The 19,089-nt window shown below is 57.8% G+C and overlaps 1 protein-coding gene across 1 annotated transcript in view; it reads left to right on the top strand.

The window, feature by feature from the left end:
- The first annotated feature begins 209 nt into the window (after window positions 1-209).
- Window positions 210-19,089, top strand: part of ASPG (asparaginase) — a 31,039-nt gene continuing 12,159 nt past the window's right edge. Inside the window, 11 exon segments of the mRNA XM_088829867.1 lie at window positions 210-279; window positions 736-806; window positions 8,733-8,834; window positions 9,520-9,682; window positions 13,636-13,713; window positions 13,716-13,743; window positions 14,289-14,326; window positions 14,329-14,390; window positions 16,646-16,771; window positions 17,605-17,688; window positions 18,281-18,407. Of these exon segments, the coding sequence (XP_088685993.1) occupies window positions 210-279; window positions 736-806; window positions 8,733-8,834; window positions 9,520-9,682; window positions 13,636-13,713; window positions 13,716-13,743; window positions 14,289-14,326; window positions 14,329-14,390; window positions 16,646-16,771; window positions 17,605-17,688; window positions 18,281-18,407 (949 nt within the window).

The raw sequence follows: 19,089 nt of genomic DNA, 5'->3' as shown, positions 1-19,089 counted from the left end.
TTCATGGTGAGGGGGGAGCAGATAGAGATCTGACCTGAGGGCGCGCGGGCAGGAGGAATTCTGGGCAGAGGAGGAGGGAGCACACGCTTGGAGTACTTGGAGAGTGAGCCGGAGGCAGGCAAGGACACTTGGACGGGAGCCAAGGCCACAGGGCAAGTTTGCCTTTCATTCTGAGTGGGGTGGGGGCTCTCAGAGAGGCTTGGGCAATGATGTCACACATGAGCTTACTGGGAACGACCATCCTGGCTGTGGCACGGGGCATGGGGCAGGCCGCTGCAGGTAAGGCCTGTCACCCAGGGGGACACTGGTGCTGAGAGCAGGTGGCCAGCCGGGGGCGTGTGTGCCAGAGGGCGGTGGCCACAAGGAAGGCGGTTGGATTCGAAAAATCAGAGGGGGAGTGTTCTCGGGACACCATTGTGTGGGGATGAATGATGGCTGCAGAGCCTGTGTCCACATTGTAACCCCCAGGGCCTCTGTCATGTGACCTTATCTGGAGAGAGAGTCTTTCCAGGTCTGATTAAGGATCTCGAGAAGACCATCCTGGATTTAGGGTAGCCTCTGAAGCCAGTAACCAGCATCCTTTTAAGAGACACAGAGGACGCAGAGGGAAGAGGCTGTGAAGATGGAGGGACAGCCTGTAGACAGGCACACCCAGAGCCCCCGAGACCGGAGGCGGCGGGGACCCTCCCTAAGAGCTTCAGGAGGAGTGAAGCCCTGCTGGCCCCTTGATCCCAGGCTCGGGGCCTCCAGAACCGGAGACCATCCGTTTCTGCTGCGTCAGGCCGCGCCCCCGACCCCCGTTTGTGGTAACTTGTTGCAGCAGCCATGGAAAGCTAGTCCAGACACACCGTCTGCTCCCTTCCAGAGGCTGTCTGTCCATGCACACAGGCCCCGGGTTGGTTTGTTCTCACACCTGGCTATGTGCTGGCATACTCTGATCTGTGCCTTAATTTTTTCGCTGAATTTTTATTGTGGATCTTATTTCTAGATCACTACATAAAGAGTTACCTCATTCTTCTTAACTACTTTGTGGTATAGAATTTTATTGATTTTTCATAATTGACTGCCTTTTCACACCAGACATTTCAATAGTACTCTCACTGATAGACAGCATTGCAGTGAATATCCTCGTACACCTGCATGATACAGAATAATGCGAACTTTCAAGTCAGTTTGTTGATATCCATATAATGACTTGCTGGGATTTGGGTTGCGATTGTGTTGAATCTGTAGATCATGTTGGAGATAGCTGACATCTTAACAATGTTAAATCTTCCCATCCACGAACAAGGTTAGAGACGTCACTTTGCTGACAAAGGTCCGTGTAGTCAAGGCTATAGTTTTTCCAGTAGTCATGTATGGTTGTGAGAGTTGGACCGAGGGCTGAAGAATTGATGCTTTTGAACTGTGGTGCTGGAGAAGACTCTTGAGAGTCCCTTGGACTGCAAGGAGATCCAACCAGTCCATCCTAAAGGAGATCAGTCCTGAATATTCATTGGAAGGACCGATGCTGAAGCTGAAACTCCAATACTTTGGCCACCTGATGTGAAGAGCTGGCTCATTGGAAAAGACCCTGATGCTGGGAAAGAGTGAAGGCCAGAGGAGAAGGGGCTGATAGAGGATGAGATGGTTGGATTGCATCACTGACTTGATGGACATGAGTTTGAGCAAGCTACAGGAGTTGATGATGGACAGGGAAGCCTGGCGTGCTGCAGTCCATGGGGTCGCAGAGTTGGACACGACTGAGTGACTGAACTGATCTGGTAGGAGAAGTATTAAAAATCACAAGAAGAGACCAAGGCAAATTGATACAGTCTAGATTCAGTGCGGCCATGGATGTTTACTTCCAGGCTGTACTTTCTGACTCGTCTGAATTCAAAGAATAGTTGACCACTGCTTCCCACTCTGAAAAGCCCAGGCTTCCTTTTAGAAGCACAGACAGGATCCAAATCACAGAATTCAAGTGGCTAAACGTCTCTTGAGCATCTTCTCTCTGCACCATGAGGCTTCCTGAATGTTAAGGAACATAAGCGGGTATCTGACCCAGTCCCCCACCGCAAGTTAGGACTCCCTGGAAACCAGAGCAGAGCGGCTGGGAGAGTGATTAAATGCCACGTGAGGAAGTGCTGCAGAAAATAGTGCTCTGTTTTCTGGCATGTTCTGGATTAATCCCTGGATTTGCTTTTGAATTGGAACAATGGTCTTAGAACATTAACTTGAAAAGATTTTTTTTTTAAGCAAGAGAGAAAAACGTGCCATTATAACCTCAGAGAAGTAGTATAATGTTGAAAGATGACAGGCAAAGATTTTAGAGGAATCTTAAATTAGGCTGTGCTTTTGTGTAATTAGAGAGAGGCGCATCATCTCTAACATAATATTTTCTTGCTTAAATTGCATTTCATAATGCGCTACTTATACTTGGGTTTCAACAAACCTATTCAAGGGAGGGGGACGTGTTTTTTTCCTCCTAATTGAGAGCCGTCAGAGCAGCAGCACTGCCATCTAGTGACTCTCTCTCAGAACCACAGGTTTTGTTTCAGCAGCTGTCGGTCTGTAGACAAGGCTTTTCTAAATTTTGGCTTGCAACCTGGTGATGGGAGGGAACTCCTCATAAATGAAAAAACAGTTGGAAATATTGATGCGCAATTATGACAAGAAAGCAGAACTACTTCCAACTGTGTGGAAGCATTTTTATAAACAACTTGGAGAGTTATATAAGTTTATTGTTTGTATATTATTGGTTGTTTAGAGTTATTACAAAATAACCTCATTTGGGAAGAGTATAAAGTGAAAAGATGTTACCAGGTCTTTTAAAAATGTTTCCTCGAGAACTTCCCTGGTAGTCCAGGGGCTAAGACTCTGAGCGCCCAACACAGGTGGCCTGTGTTCAATCCCTGGTCAGGGAACCAGATGCCAAGTGCTACAGCTAAAGATCCTGCATGCCTCGACTGAGACCCAGCACACCTAAATAAAATACTTAAAAAGATAAAATGTCCCCTCCATTTTTTCATATAGAGCTCTAAATCAGAGGTTATTATTTTTTTCTTTTTTAAAAAAATGCTTGAGGTATAGTTTACATTTGGGCTTCCCTGGTGGCTCAGATGGTAAAGAATCTGCCTGCAATGCAGGAGACCCAGGTTTGATTCCTGGGTCGGGGAGATCCCCTGGAGAAGGGAATGGCTGCCCACTCCAGTATTCTTGCCTGGAGAATCCCATGGACAGAGGAGCCTGGAGGGCCACAGTCCGTGGGGTCGCAGAGAGTTGTACACAACTGAGGGACTAACTCTTGCACTAGCAGTTACACACATGGGTGTGAATTTCAGTCCTGAAGGAGCTGATGAATGCACGCAGCCATGCCAGAGCAGGCTGTTTCCATCAGCATTGAAGGTTCCCCACACAGCAAGCACCCTTCTGATCTCTTTCGCTGTATATTAGTTTTTTTTTTCTCTGTAGGTTAGTTCTGACTGTTGTAGAAGGTCATATAAATGGAATCCTACAGCACGTACTCGTCTGGTCAGGCTACTTTTTGCATGACATTTTTTGAGGTTCGTTCATGTTGTTGTATAAATGAATGATTTTTTCTTTTGTTATCCATTGTATAAAAACTACCAATTTACTTATCCGTTCTCCTACTGATGTGGATTGCTTTCACTTTGGGCCGAAGAAAGCTGCTGTGAACAAGTCTTCATAGATACATGACTTCCTGTCGCTTAGATAAACAGGATAAACACCTCGCAGAGGTGGGGTTTGAGCATCCTTTGATCGAGGGCAGGAGAAGGGACGACAGAGGATGAGATGGCTGGATGGCGTCACCGACTCGATGGACATGACTTTGGGTAAACTCGGGGACTTGGTGACAGGCAGGAAGGCCTGGCGTGCTGCAGTCCATGGGGTCGCAAAGAGTCGGACACAACTGAGCGACTGAACTGAACTGAACGGAAGTGGTGGGATTACTGAGCAGATAGTGGTTAAACCTTACAAGGAACGGCTGAGTTTTTCAAAGTGCTGTCTACTTTGGCCCTCTCTTTCTATAGTCTTTAAAAGGAATTTGCTCACTTATTTGGCTTAATAAACGAGGAGCCTTATCTACAGCACATGAGACTTGGTCGTGCAATGCAGATTCAGTTGCGGCATGTGGGATCTAGTTCCCTGACCAGGGATCGAACCTGGGGCCCTGCACTGGGAGCGCTGGGTCTTAGCCAATGGCCCGTCCATTTCCTGTAATCTTTAGGATTCTGTTTACCCCCACTGAGTAGCTAATCCGCTTTTATTCATCACTCTTTGTATTGCACTTTCCCGTATCTTGTTTTGTGACGTGTTTGCTGAAGTCTCGGGCTGTTTCGGGGGCTGTCTGTGTTTCTCTCACTGACTTGCAGCAGTTCTTTGTTTAGGGTGTAAGTGCTTTGCCAGGTATGCGTCCCGTGAAAGTGTTATCCTCGTGTAACCTTGCCTATTCATTGTGTTGTGGTAAAAACACACGCATCGCCATCTTAAGCATTTAAAAATGTGAGTTTTGCTTACCTGTTGTGAAGCAGACCTTTAGAACCTTTTCACCTTGCAAATCGGATTCAACGCCCCCCCACTTCCTCCTGCCCCTGCCCCGGCGCTGTCTGCCTCTGCGCTTGGCCCCCTCGGATATCTCCGTGGGTAGGCTGTGCGGTGTCCTTCTCTGCGCCTGGCCTGCTCCGTTCAGCATCACGTGCTCAGGGCTCGCCCGAGTCGTGGCGTGTGTGGGGACCGACCCCTTCAGGCCGGACGGTGGCCCGCTGGGCCGATGCTCGTTGCGCTTCTCCACTTGTCTGTCACCTCCTGGCTGTTGTGACTAGTGCTGCGCTGTGTGCGGGCACAAGGACGTCCTCAAGACCGCTTTAAACTCTTGGACGAATGCCTGGAAGTGGGATTAGTGGCTCAACGGTAGTTCTGATACGGACAGAGTAAAGGGCGACGTAGGTAGGTGATTAAATAGTTAATCCCACTAGGAGACTGCAGCCAGAAGAAACATGGCGGACCCCTGTAAGTTAATGATTACTCAAGAAGGCAGGTGTGTTTCACCACAAAACCGAGCAGGCTGGCTTAGCAACAAAACCATTCCCCAGAAGAACGGGACATGCCCCTAGACAATAAGACAGTGGTGGCGTGAGACGCACATCCTGCGTGTGAGCTGAGTGAGGTAGGACACGCTCTCTGCACACATGGAAAACAATAATTTGTGGCCCTAACTTGACCACGTAGCGACAAGAAAGCTCCTCTGCCCAGCTGGAGGAGGAGCTGATGATGGAAGCGTGGCGTCTCCTCAATAATGAGGAAGAAAGCGGTCTTTTCTCCCTTCCCACATTTCCTCTGATTATAAAACTGTAGCCTGCTAGGTTCTCCGGGCACAGCATCCTCTTGACCGTCTGCTTGTCACAAGCATCCTATTCTGATAAATCACTTCTTATCTATCACTCTGCCTCTTGAGCTTTTTATGCGCTGACACATAGAGGACTGGAGCCTTCTGTGTGTGCATGCTCAGTCCTTTCAGCCATGTCCGACTCTTCGCGACCCCATGGACTGGAGCCCTTCAGGCTCCTCTATCCCTGGAATTCTCCAGGCAAGAAGGCTGGAGTGGGTTGCCATGCCCTCCTCCAGGGGATCTTCCTGACCCAGGGGCCCCACAAACCACCACCAAATGGTTTCAGCTCAAGTTTTAATTTTTTGAGGGCCCTCCACACTGTTTTCTTAGTAGCTGCCAGAGCCAAATTAAAACTAAAAACAGAAAACAACAAATACTGGTGAGACAGTAAAGAAGCTGGAAGCTTTGTGCACTGCTGGTAGGATTTTAAAACGGGGCAGCTACTACAGAAAACAGTGTGGAGGGCCCTCAAAAAATTAAAACTGCAAGGAGATCCAACCAGTCCATCCTAAAGGTGATCAGTCCTGGGTGTTCATTGGAAGGACTGATGCTGAAGCTGAAACTCCAATACTTTGGCCACCTGATGCGAAGAACTGACTCACTGGAAAAGACCCTGATGCTGGGAGGGATTGAGGGCGGGAGGAGACGGGGATGACAGAGGATGAGATGGCTAGATGGCATCACCGACTCGATGGGTGTGAGTTTGCGTGAACTCTGGGAGCTGGTGATGGACAGGGAGGCCTGGCGTGCTGTGATTCATGGGGTCGCGGAGTCGGACACACCTGAGTGACTGAACTGAGATGAACAGCAGTTTGGGATTTTGATGTTTATTTTATAATTTAAGATTTTTATGTTATGGTTAGTTCCTTTGAGTTTCCTAAGAAACCTTTCAGTTCAGTTCAGTTCAGTCGCTCAGTTGTGTCCGACTCTTTGCAGCCCCATGAATCACAGCACGCCAGGCCTCCCTATCCATCACCAATTCCCGGAGTTCACTCAAACTCATGTCCATCGAGTTGGTGATGCCATCCAGCCATCTCATTCTCTGTCGTCCCCGTCTCCTCCCACCCCCAATCCCTCCCAGCATCAGAGTCTTTTCCAGTGAGTCAGCTCGTCGCATGAGGTGGCCAAAGTATTGGAGTTTCAGCTTTAGCATCAGTCCTTCCAGTGAACACCCAGGATCGATCTCCCTTAGGATGGACTGGTTTGATCTCCTTGCAGTCCAAGGGACTCTCAAGAGTCTTCTCCAGCACCACAGTTCAAAAGCATCAGTTCTTTGGCGATCAGCCTTTTTCACAGTCCGACTCTCCAGTTAGAATAGGAAACAGGAGTCCAAAATGGTGGTGGCTAGAAGACAAGGAAGGGAAAAGCCGGCAAAAACAGAACAAAGGCAGGTCCGGGGACTTCAGGTAGAACAAACAGCACTCCTGGCTGAGCCCAATTTGCACAGGGCAGGCCCAGGGGAGGGAAAACATAAAACGAGGAGCCAAAGGGCCGGGTCCTCTCTCTCTCTCTTTGCACCCCCCACCTGCCTCGCACGCTGGCGCGCTCCTGCACTCTCTTCTCTTCACGTCTTTGGGTTGGCATGCCCTCACGCTTTGAGAATGGATTCTCCTGCTAGCTTCTAAATAAAACAGAGCTGTAACACTGATTTGTCCAAGAGCTATAACATGGTTTGCCCAAGACCCGAGAGCTGTGACGTGCCGAGGGCTTTAATGTCCGTCACTCCAAATCTTTGTTGTGACGAGACAGAACCGCGGAGCATACGCTCGTCTGACATCTTTGGTGCCGTGACTCGGGTTTAATCTGGCTGAAACAACCTCGGTGCGGCCCCCCCAAGGAGGAGGCCACGCACAGCAGGAGCATACACTCGCCTGAAAATACCAATCCTTCAGCACTCGGCCTTCTTTATGGTCCAACTCTCACATCCATACATGACTACTAGAAAAACCATAGTTTTGACTATAGGGACCTTTGTCAGCAAAGTGATGGCTCTGCTTTTTAATATGCTGTCTAGGTTTGTCATAGCTTTTCTTTCAAGGAACAGGTATCTTTTAATTTCGTGGCTGCAGTCACCGTCTGCAGTGATTTTCTTGTTTTTGTTCAGTTGTTCAGTTGTGTCTGATTCTTTGTAACCCCATGGACTGCAGCACGCCAGGCTTCCCCGTCCTTCACTGCCTCCCAGAGCTTGCTCAGACTCACGTCCATTGAGTCAGTGATGCCATCCAGCCAGCTCATCCTCTGTTGCCCCCTTCTCCTCTTGCCCTCAATCTTTCCCAGCATCAGGGTCTTTTCCAGTGAGTTTGCTCTTCACAAACTCATTGGCCATCCCTGATGCAACATATTGGAGCTTCATTTTGGAGTCCAAGAAAATAAAATCTGTCACTGCTTCCACTTTTTCCCCTTCTGTTTGCCAAGAAGTGATGTGATAGGATAGGATGCCGTGATCTTAGTTTTCTTAATGTTGAGTTTCAAGACGGCTTTTTCACTTTCCTCTTTTACCCTCATCAAGAGGCTCTTTAGTTCCTCTTCACTTTCTGCCATAAGGGTGGTGTATGCATAAGATAAAGACAAAGTTGCCCACCCCCAAATCCTGTCAGTTACAAGAGGGATTGGATTCAAACTGGGGTTCTGGCAGATGGGGCAAGTCACGGCCACTTGTTTAGATGGCTAGGCCCTTTTTACTGCTATATGGGGAGGAGACACTTAAGATTTGTATTTGTCTGTGGTTCAGACGGTAAAGAATCTGCCTCTAATGCAGGAGATGGGGCTCAGCTTCTGGGTTGGGAAGATCTCCTGGAGAAGGGAATGGCAACCCAGTCCAGTATTCTTGCCTGGAGAATTCCACGGACAGAGGAGCCTGGAGGTCTACAGTCCTATGGGTTGCAAAGAATCAGGCCTGAGCAACTAAGGCTGACAACTCAAGTTCCAAATTACCCAGCCTTTTGTTTTGTCTTAGGATAGGAGTTGGGCTTCCCTGATGGCTCAGAATCTGCCTGCAATCCAGGAGACCAGAGTTCAATCCCTAGATTGGGAAGATCCCCCGAGAAGGGAATGGTGGAATTTGCATTTTTAAAAGAGGGCCTTGATAAGGGTTCCTAGAAAGGCCCAAGTAGAACATTTACTTCTGAAAGAGGAGGAGAAAAGCAAGTCTCTCCCAAGAAGACTTTGATCCCTTAAGGCCAGACTTTTTTTTTCCCCTGTCTGTCTGGCCATAAAATAGAAATTTTATTTCATCACTTCCAGGAATCAGAATCAAGTCCGGAAGGGCTCTCTCTGGAGAGGAATCAGTTTTCCACCAAACCGCGTTGTGGTTCCCCGCCCCTGTGTGGTTCCCCTACAGGGCCTTGGTGTGCTGACCCCAGGGAGGGCTACACAGACTGACTCCACCTGCGGGGAGTTCTGGTACTCCGCATCCTCCTCCTCCATCTCGTGGACCGAGGGGGTGGGGTGTGTGTGTGGTGTGTGTGTGTGTGTGTGTACCGAGGGGGTGGGGTGTGTGTGTGTGTGGTGTGTGTGTGTGTGTGTGTACCGAGGGGGTGGGGTGTGTGTGTGTGTGTGGGTGTGTGTGTGTGTGTACCGAGGGGGTGGGGTGTGTGTGTGTGTGTACCGAGGGGGTGGGGGGTGTGTGTGTGTGTGTGTGTTCACACTCTATCGTTTCTGACTCTTTGCAACGCCAAGGACTGTAGCCCGCCAGACTCCTCTGTCCGCGGGGTTTCCCAGACAGGGATTTCCTTCGCCAGGGGCTCTTCCCAACCCAGGGATGAAACTCATGTCTCTGGAGAGTCCAGCATTGACAGGCAGGCTCTTTACCACTAGCACCCCCTGGGAAGCTGGACGGCCACGGGTGGGCTCTATCTAGGCCTGGAGGGCGTCCCCTCGGGCTTCTGGACAGTGTGAATGGACCGGCTGGGGTCTCTGCCTGCCCCGTCTTCCAGGGCAGAAGACCCCAACGGCATGGTCTGCAGTGCCGGGTCAGCTGTAGGGCCAGGGCCTGTGGGGAGGGCCACCCGCCCTCCGCTTTGGGGGTCCTCGGGCCCCACCGTCGGTGAGGCCCATGGCCTTTGTGCCACAAGTCACAGCGACTCAAAACGCCCCGGGTCACTGGGGCCGCTGGGACCTGTCCCTAGTACCTCCCCGCCGGGGGCCGGCCCTGCGGCGAGTGCCCGCCCCCGGCCGCGCCCGCAGGCCCGCGCGGCGGGCATGGCGGGGGACCAGAGCGGCGGCTCCTGGCCATCTACACCGGCGGCACCATCAGCGTGCGCGGCGGTGCAGGGCGCGGGCGGGGAGGGGGTCTGCTCCCGCCGGCCGGCCTTTGAGGCATCCTGACCCCACTCTGGTGGGCGCCCCGCGCTGCTGCCGGCTCCTTTCTGCCCCAGCCCCGGGAGGGGTGGCTCCCCCGTCCCTGCACAGATGGGCGGGTGGGCAGGTGTTCAAGGGCTGTCCGGGCCTCTTACTCCGGACACCAGCGGCTGCCGGGCCACCCCGGCCACTCCCTGCGGTCCCCACCGGCCCGCGGGCAAGGGTGCCCGCCAGCTCCTGTGAGGGCGGTGAGGGGCGGGCCGCGGCCTGGCTGTTTGGATTCTCACTGTTGGGAGCATTTCTGCGCCTGCTGGTAAACAGTGACCTGCCAGGCATGCAAGCCCTGCCAAAGGTCAGGATGCTGAGGGGAGGGCAAGGCCGCGGACACCCTCGCCCGCCCCCTCTCTGAGATCAGAGATGATGTCACTGGTCAAAGGGCATCATGAATCTGAGATCAGTCGATGATGGCTAGCCTGGGGTCAGGCAGCACCCTGGCCCGAGACCCCGACGCCCCGTGCGCCCCACGTAGGCCCGGCTCCCCTCCGCAGGGGCCAGGACGTCCCAGGAGGCCACAGGAGGGCCTGGCAGCCCAGCCTCATCCTGAAAGGCAATGCCCATGGCTTCTCCTGCCCTCGGCCTGGATGCCCTTCATGGAACAGGCTGCCATGCGCTCCCTGTCCTGGGGGCAGACCGGCCCTTATGGGGGAACGTGTCTGTGGGGCCACTGCCCGTGACCAGCTCCCCACCTGCACAGGAGGGAGACGAGGCCCGGTGCTGCCACTTCTGCTTGTGGAGGGCCTGAAGCTGGGGGCCCTCGTTAAGAACGGGAATCTGATTTACAAATCAGAATTAGATGTGAAAGCAGGTGTTTGCTTATTAGTTGTTTTGTTTTTGCTGCACTGCGTACTAGGTGGGATCTTAGTCCCTGACCAGAAATCGAACCCTTGCCCCCCTGCAGGGGAAGTCTTAACCTTTGGACAGCCAGGGAAGTTTCCCAATCCCCTCCCTGGGTTTTTTTGTTGTTGTTAACAGGTGTTTACTTAGATTGATGAAGGAAATAACAAACCTCCTGTTCTTAAAAGCCAATAATATTACAAAATCCACAAAAACATTTTTATTTGTTGACTTCCTGACCCTCTCACCACCGTTTTCCCCATATTTTTGGGTGCTTTGTATGATGATGCGACAGCAGAGTTCTGCCCCCGGAGAGTAGAATGGAAGCAGAGTGTGGCCTCCTCTTGGGCCACCCGGCTGGCCCTGGGGTGGGATGTTCCTGGAGGTCAGGGCCCCCGCGCCCATCCCCCCGGGTCCACCAGCAGTGGCCTGGCTCTGGGGTGGCAGTGACCGTGCATATCACCCGCCCCGCCCGTGGATCCTCATATTTCCACGGCCACCCCCCAAGGCCACCCACCGCAGGGGAGCTGATGCAGACAGTGGTGGGGGAGCCTCCTGTGCCTGCCTGACCCAGGACCCCAAACCAGGGCCTCGGGTAGCAGAAGGGTCCTCTGGAGACCTCCCCGACCTGGGCCAGCTCTGCTCTGTCCTCCCCTCTGGGCATCAAGCTCTCTCACAAGGACGCGGGTGGAGGCCAGAAGCCAGCGTCATCTCCTGAACTCACACCCACAGAGACGTTGCCACTTGGTCCTGGGGCTCAGGTGGGGACATCCGCGGGTCTTGTCCCCTGCCACAGGTGGGTGGGCGGCCGGCCCTGGGCCTCCCTCAACGCCCAGGTCTGAAGTTGGGGCCTACCCCCAGCAGCAGGGCTGGCGAGTCCAGAGCTTTGTGCAGGCAGCCGCGTGTCCCGGCCATCCTCCAGCATCTTAGGAGGGTGGCCGGCTGGGCGGCCTCGCACTGATGTTCCCTGAGCCACGTTGCTTCTGCAGCAAAGCGTATGGAGCCCCCACGGGGGCTATCTGGGGGGAAGAGGGGGTGGCTATTCAAGGTGCCCCTTCCCCGAGGTATCCTTCTCTGCCTGGGGAGACAGCACCCTGAACTCTGAGGCTGTGCTCCCTGCGGGGCTGGCGGGAGCTGGGCCTGGGGTTGTGTGGCGGGGGTGTGTGGTGGATGTGTGGAGGGGGCGCGGGGGCAGGAAGCCCACCCTGCCGCCCAGAGTCTGCGGCTTCTGGCCCGCAAACATTGCTGCTTTGGTTTCCTGGGTTTGTGCTGATTTGTTCCTCAGAGGGCGAGGCACGGGGAAGCTGAGCCCTGCCCTGAGCTGCAGGGTGGGGACGGGGCATCAGTGAGCTGGGGGCAGGGGTTGGGGGGAGGGTCGGATGCTGGGCCCACGACCCCAAGGAAAGGAGTGCGTGGCCGGATTCACATCTGGGGAGAGATCCTGGCCGCCAGCCTGAGGAGGAGTCACATGCCCAAAAGGGACTGGGGTGGGTGGGTGGAGGCACAGGCGGGGCAGCTGTCAGGCTCTGCAGAGGGAGGAGAAGAGGTCAGAGAGATTCAAAGGGTCAGGACTCACCGGCCGTTGCGGGGGTCCCCCTAGCCGGGGGTGTGGGCTGGGAAGGTTCTTGGTTGTTGCTGCTGCTGAGTCCCTTCAGTCGTGTCCGACTCTGTGTGACCCCATAGATGGCAGCCCACCAGGCTCCCCTGTCCCTGGGACTCTCCAGGCAAGAACACTGGAGTGGGCTGCCCTTTCCTTCTCCAATGTGTGAAAGTGAAAAGTGAAAGTGAAGTCACTCAGTCGTGTCCGACCCTTAGCGACCCCACGGACTGCAGCCTACTAGGCTCCTCCATCCATGGGATTTTCTAGGCAAGAGTACTGGAGTGGCTTGCCATTGCCTTGGTTGTTACTGGCGTGAAACTGAGTTCTGCCAGCCGCCGGGTGAGCCTGGACCAGACCTGCTGCAGCACCTCCAGGAAGATCACGACCCCAACACCTGAACCCACCCCAGGCCCCACCTTCAGACTGTGAGATAATGAAGGGTGCTGTTTAAGCTGCTAAGCTTGGGGCAGCTTGTTACACAGCAGCAGTAGGCTGATACACCTGGCAGAGGGTGAAGGCTGGGAGCAAGATCTCCGCCCAGGTGCCTGTTGCCCCTGGTCCTGGAGGTCCTTTGTGTTTCAGCCAAAGAAGCTTCTCTGGAATGGCGGGGGTGGGAGTGTATTGTCCTTGCTGCTGCATCCGGGTGTCCAGCACGGCCAGGCACGTGGGTGATGCCCAGCAGAACCTCAGTGAGGAGGAGTCAGCCCACCTGCCCCAGGTCACGGAGGAGCAGGATGGGACAAAAGGCTAGGGCCTGGATGCAGAGATTCTTCTGGGAGCCTCTGCTGAGGAAGTTGTTTGTTTCCGGGAAATACTTGGGACTTCTTAAGCTTTTCTTAGAACGCGTGCCATTTCTGCCCAGTGCCTCCTTAGATGCGTGCTTCTGGCCAGGGAAGGAGAGAGGGTAACCTGGGTGTGTGTGGCAAAGGCACCACGACCTGGCCATCAAGGAGGGCTTCCTGGAGGTGGTGCCCTGCGCCCGGGGGGTTGGAGGGGGGAAGCATCTGCCGGGTGAGAAGGGGGATGGAGCAGAGAACGTCAGACAGAGTCAACAGTGTGTCCTTGGGCAGAATGGTGTGGATGTTCTGGGAAGTCAGGGAGAGGAGTGCTGTGTGTGTGTGTGTTGTGAGGGGACCAGGGTGCCCTGAGCCTTGCTGGGGCCGTGGGCTCGTCTGGAGGTGGAGGTGTTAGCCAGGATGCGGCTGGAGCCCCTGGCAGACCCCTGGGCTGTCCAGGGGAGAGCCATGGTCCAGGCCCCGGGCAGTGGTCCATACTTGCCAGGGCCCTGGGACGGCTGCAGGCCTGAGCACCCAGTCTGACTCCCTCAGGGCCAGAGCTTACCCGCAGCGCCCAGCCCCCATCCTGCCCGGGCCCGGCCCCCAGCGAGGAGCAGGGTGGGGGCCCTGGTGGTGGCTGCCAGCCCCTGACCCCCCGCCCGCCCCACCCCCAGTGCTCGCCCCCGGGAGGGGCCTGGATGTGGTTCTGAGGATGCTGCCCATGTCCCCTGACGAGGAGCACGCCCGGGCCCGGCCCCCGAGGACACCCTGGTGCTGCGGGAGTGGGCGCTCCCCTGGGTCCTGGGCACGGATGACGGCCAGCTGTCGTGGGGTGGGGGGCACCCTGAGCCTGGCACCTGCCAGGCCAGCTTAGCGGGCTGTGGCTTCTCGGGGTGTCTGCAGCGAGCTGCTGGAGGACGCCAGCCCCACTTTGGTGGCTTTAGAACTGACCGCAGTCCCCTTTAAAGTCCATCAGGGGAGGCAGGGGCTGGCCCCAGGGTCCCCCTGCCCCCGAGAAGGTCCTGCTTCCCAGGTTGGAGCCCAGGCTGCCCGGTGCTCTTCCCTGCTGGCCGGTGGGGCAGGGGTCACCCTCCTGGCCGCTGACCCCTCCTGCCAGCGGCACGGCTCCCGGCGGTGTCCTGTTCACTTCCTGCCGTGGAGCAGCCCTTCCCCGGGGCCACAGTGCTTGTTCCTGCAGCCTCGGCAGAAGGGGAGCTGTGGAGGTGCAGGGCCTGATGCCACGGCCCCGGTGCCCGACCGGGCGGAGGGGACGGGGCTGCCGACAGAGAGGGTGCTGAGTGCGAGCCTGCCGTCTGCCCCGCCGCAGGCCGGCCAGCCCCGACCAGAGGGTCGTCTACAGTCAAGTCTACTCCTTGACTCCAGTGACATGACCACCGCCGAGTGGGTTCAGATAGCCCGCACCATCGAGGTGACCAGGGAGTGCGGGGAGGGCGAGGGGAAGGTGTTGGGGGGAATGGGGGAGGGCTGGGGGAGGGCTGGGGGAGTGTGGGGAGAGCTGTGGGGAGGGCTGTGGGAGGGCTGGGGGAGTGTGGGGAGAGCTGTGGGGAGGGCTGTGGGAGGGCTGGGGGAGTGCGGGGAGGGCTGGGGGAGGGCTGGGGGAGTGCGGGGAGGGCTGGGGGAGGGCTGGGGGAGTGCGGGGAGGGCTGGGGGAGGGCTGGGGGAGTGGGGGGGGGGAGGGCTGTGGGAGTGCGGGGAGGGCTGGGTGGGGGAGGGCTGGGGGAGTGCGGGGAGGGCTGGGGGAGGGCTGGGGGAGTGCGGGGAGGGCTGGGGGAGGGCTGCGGGAGTGCGGGGAGGGCTGGGGGGAGGGCTGGGGGAGGGCTGGGGGAGTGTGGGGAAGGCTGGGGCAGGGCTGCGGGGAGGGCTGGGGGGCCCACCGCGGCGGCACGGCTCCCACAACCCTCTTCCCCGCACCCTGGGGGCAGCACCGAGGCCCACGTCCACTTTCTGGTGAGGAAATGGCCCAGGTGGCTGCCTCACTATGAACACTTAGCTTGTCCCTGTCCGTGTCCTGGGCAGAGGCGTGAGACACCTCTCTGCAGACTGACAGCTCCACGCCTGGTCCACCCCGCTCTGTCTGCCCCAAGCCCACACTGGAGTGCAGACTTAGTGGGCTTAGGGCTTGTGGTTTAGGCCACCGGGTGGACGTCTTACCTGCAGCCAGAGCCCCCACCCCCGTCAGCTCTCCTCTCCATCCCCCCACCCCACCAGCGCCGGCCCCAGCTACTGCCTCCCGGGGTGGGGGCCCTCCCGGCCCATTTCTCACCTTCCCCCCTTAAGAAACCCTGCTCCCCAGAGAGAGGCTTGTCACTGAGGTGCCCTTCCTGGGAGCTGGGCGCTGGCCCCAGTGGCCCCAGGCCTGGCCCCTGTCTCTGGATGTTTGCAGCTGTGTCTGGGGCAGTCTCCCTGGTCTCTGGCCAGCAGCAGCCACAGCTGGGGCCTGACGGCTTTTCTGAGCACCTAGGGCTGCTGTCCAGTCCAGGTGAGTTCAATTGCTCAGTTGTGTCCGACTCTGCGACCCCATGAACCGCAGCACGCCAGGCTTCTGTGTCCATCACCAGCTCCCGGAGCTCACTCAAACTCATGTCCATTGAGTCAGTGATGCCATCCAGCCATCTCATCCTCTGTCGTCCGCTTCTCCTCCTGCCTTCAATCTTTCCCAGCATCAGGGTCTTTTCCAGTGAGTCAACTCTTCACATCAGGGGGCCAAAATATTGGAGTTTCAGCTTTAGCTTCAGTCCTTCCAATGAACACCCAGGACTGAGCTCCTTTAGGATGGACTGGTTGGATCTCCTTGCAGTCCAAGGGACTCTCAAGAGTCTTCTTCAACCACAGTTCAAAAGCATCAATTCTTCGTCCTGCTGTCCAGCCATGCGCAAATTCCTTGTGTGGCCGGCAGAGGGCGGCCCACTCCACCACATGTCTCTGCTCCCATGCAGCTCCAGCCCCGTTTGGCTTGGTCTTTTGATGGGCTTCAAGAGAGGTCCTGGGACCCCATGATTCCCGGTGCTGTACTCCTCACAACCATAGCCCAGGCCAACTGCCCCCTGAGGCCTTGGCTGCTCCCACGGAGGCGGTGGCTGGGGGGGTGTCCCTGCAGAGCTGGCCTGCGTGCCAGGGGGGCCTTCTGACTCCCTGGAGGGGCCGTCCCCATGCCTGCTGTCCGCACCCTGCCCACCTCTGACCTCTCATCTTCCAGCGCGGGCTGTGCCTCATGCCTGTTGCTTGTGTGCATGCCTGGCCCTCCCACTGGACCAAGAGGCTGGTGGGCTTCCTCACCCTGCAGCCCCTGCTGCCCTCGGGGGCAGTGGTCATTCAGCAAGGGGCCCTCCGGAGCACTGAGCTGGGCCTGGCACCATCGTCCAGCTGATGGTGTGCTCAGGCATTGCGGGGGAATCTTCCCACCCCGGGATCAAAGTGCCTTGAGACCCCCGCCAGGATCTCTCAGGGCCGAGGGGTGTCACTGGGAGACCCCAGGGGTTCATGGGGGAAGGCTGTCCTGGGAGAGAGCAGCGCCCAGGGGCAGGGGCTCCGTTCCCCGCGGGTCTCCCCGGCTGGCAGTGACTGGGGCCCTCCTGCGCGCCCCTGAGTTCCGCCAGCCGCGTGTTGGGGCACCAGCGCCTGCTCCCAGGGCTGGGCCTCCTGAGCTGGCCGCCGCCCCCGCAGAGCCACTACGGGCGTTACGACGGCTTTGTGGTCATCCACGGCACCAACACCATGGCCTTCGCCGCCTCCGTGCTCTCCTTCGTGCTGGAGACCCTGCAGAAAACCGTCATCCTCACCAGGGCCCAGGTACCTCCCCGGCGCCTGCTGGGCAGAGGCCGCATGGGTCGGGCAGGGCCTTCCCCAGGCTGCAGGGCTGCTGAGAGGGCAGGCGGGCCCCCGGCTCCGCGCTTGGTCCTGCAGGTCCTGGGGGCTCCGCTCGGCTGGTGCCCGTCAGTGCCCAGTCAGCGCCCAGATCCTGCCCGCTGCCAGCCTGCTGCCCTGCTCTGTCCTCTGCTCTCCCCCGCACTGGCCCCGGTGGGACGCTCCTGCTATAACCAGGGCAGATGAGGCGCAGAGGCCGGGCAGCTGGCCCACGCCCACGGGCCTTATGAGCACCGAGGACAGTGGCTCAGCCCAGGGTTGTTCCATTGGAGGCCCTGGGGGGCCCCTCCCCAGCCGACCCCTCTGCCCACGCCATGGCAGTCCAGCCCTTTTCCGCCTTCCTGGGTAGGGGTGGGGGGGCTGGGTATGGGTCAGTCACCGCTGGGGCATCGGGCCCACAGCAGATATGCGGCAGGTCTGTGACCCGGTGCTCGGAGGCCCCGCCTGAAGCTGCTTGCCCTCGCCCGCACCTGCAGTCGGCCCCCGGCTCCCCTCTGCCTGCCCGGCCCAGGCACTGGCTCGGGCGGCATGAGGGCCGGGTCTCGGTGTCCTGGGAGCCAGGGAGCTGGGCTGGGCAGCGACAGGTCCCAGGGCATCGTGTGCTCCCTGAAGTGTGGGGACAGGTCGGCACCTGGCCGGGGGCACTGGGGTCCAGGGGGAGCAGAGGGGCCAGGGCCAGGCCGGAGGAACACGGTCATCAGGTGCAGACCCCTAGTGGCAGTGCCCACTGGCCCGAGCCTGCCCCGTCTTCTCCCCAGGTGCCCATCCACGCCCTGTGGAATGACGGCCGGGAGAACCTGCTGGGCGCCCTGCTGCTGGCTGGCCAGTACGTGATCCCCAAGGTACTGCCTCCTCCTGCGGGCCGGGTGGGGTCTGGATTGCAGCGCGGGGTGGGGGAGGGCACCTGCCCCGGGGATGCAGGTGAGGGGCCGGCAGGGCTAAAGCTCCTTTTACCTTGAACGTGAGCTACACCCTCACCGCAGAGAAAATGGAAAAGCAGCAGGCAGCGGGAGCCTATGCCCGCGTCCCACCCCAGACACCTGCGGCTGGCGGCATGGGGGCTTTCCCGGGCTCTGCGTGTGTGTGATGTACGTATATCTAATTTGTCCCACGCCAAGGACGTGGTGTGTATGTCCATCTACATCACATACCCATGAACGTGCGTATGTTCCCATAGAAACAGGCCATTCGGGGCGTGGTTTTGGGACCCCCTCTGTTCCCTCTGCATCTTGCCCTGTCTCCTGTTGGCACAGAGACATTTCCCAGACCCTCCCTCACATCTCAGGGGAGGGGAGGAGCTTCATGAGTGCCATTCAGAGCCCCCGCCCCAGGAACAGCTCCAGAGCGGGGTGGGGGGTGCCTGGTGGGTGAGGGGAAGCTGGGGGGTGGCCCGGGCTCCCTGGCGCTGAGCTGCGGCCCCCTCCCGCCCTGCAGGTCTGCCTGTTCTTCCAGAATCAGCTGTTTCGGGGCAACCGGGTGACCAAAGTGGACACGCACAGGTTCGCGGCCTTCTGCTCCCCCAACCTGCCGCCTCTGGCCATTGTGGGTGCTGACATCACGAGTAAGTGAGCAGGGCCCACAGCGGGGGCCTGGGTTCGTGTCCCATGGTAGCTGCTGCGGGACCATGGGTGGGGGAGCGCGGCCCTCAACTCTGCGGAGAACCCAGGGGTGGGGGCCGCTCAGAGTGCGGATGCCCCCAGGTCACCCCGGCTCAGAGCCAGGCCGTGTGTGGGGGGTCAGCCTCTAGGGTGCCCCTCCCCAGCCACGTGGCCCCAGGCCCAGGCGCCCCTCAGTGGCCCCGCAGGGATGTGGTTCCAGTGGGGTGACCGCATCCTGGGACTTTCAGGGGAGTCTCTGCGCCCCAGCCTCCCTCCTGGGGCTGTCTGATGCCTCCAGCTGCTGGTGGGTCCTGAGATCTCCCCTCGAGGCCCCCCACGCTTGCCCTGGGGAGGAGAGGACCTCTGCCAGGTGGCTGTGGGCCACAGTGGGCAGGGTGGGAGGGGAGACCGCTGGGTCAGAACCACACACCGAGAGGGAAGGAACATGCAGGCAGGCATTGTGGCCCGAGTCCCGAGTTCATTCCAGGTCTTAGCCTGCACTTTCCTCCCCCTGCCCACCCACCCTGCTTGTCCGCATGCCCTGGAGGTTGGGGAGGCCCAGAACACGTCCGTGTGTCTGAGGTGTGTGTAACATGGCCGGGGTCTGGGGGTCAGGCAGGGGGACGTGCTTGCTGAGGGTGAGAG

The sequence above is a fragment of the Moschus berezovskii genome, chromosome 21 (assembly GCF_049115385.1).
Source record: "Moschus berezovskii isolate FMDL1 chromosome 21, NW_MosBer_1.0, whole genome shotgun sequence".
Classification (NCBI taxonomy): Eukaryota; Metazoa; Chordata; class Mammalia; order Artiodactyla; family Moschidae; genus Moschus; species Moschus berezovskii.
The sequence above is the reverse complement of the archived record's forward strand: the minus strand, read 5'-3'. Positions and strand labels throughout refer to the sequence as shown.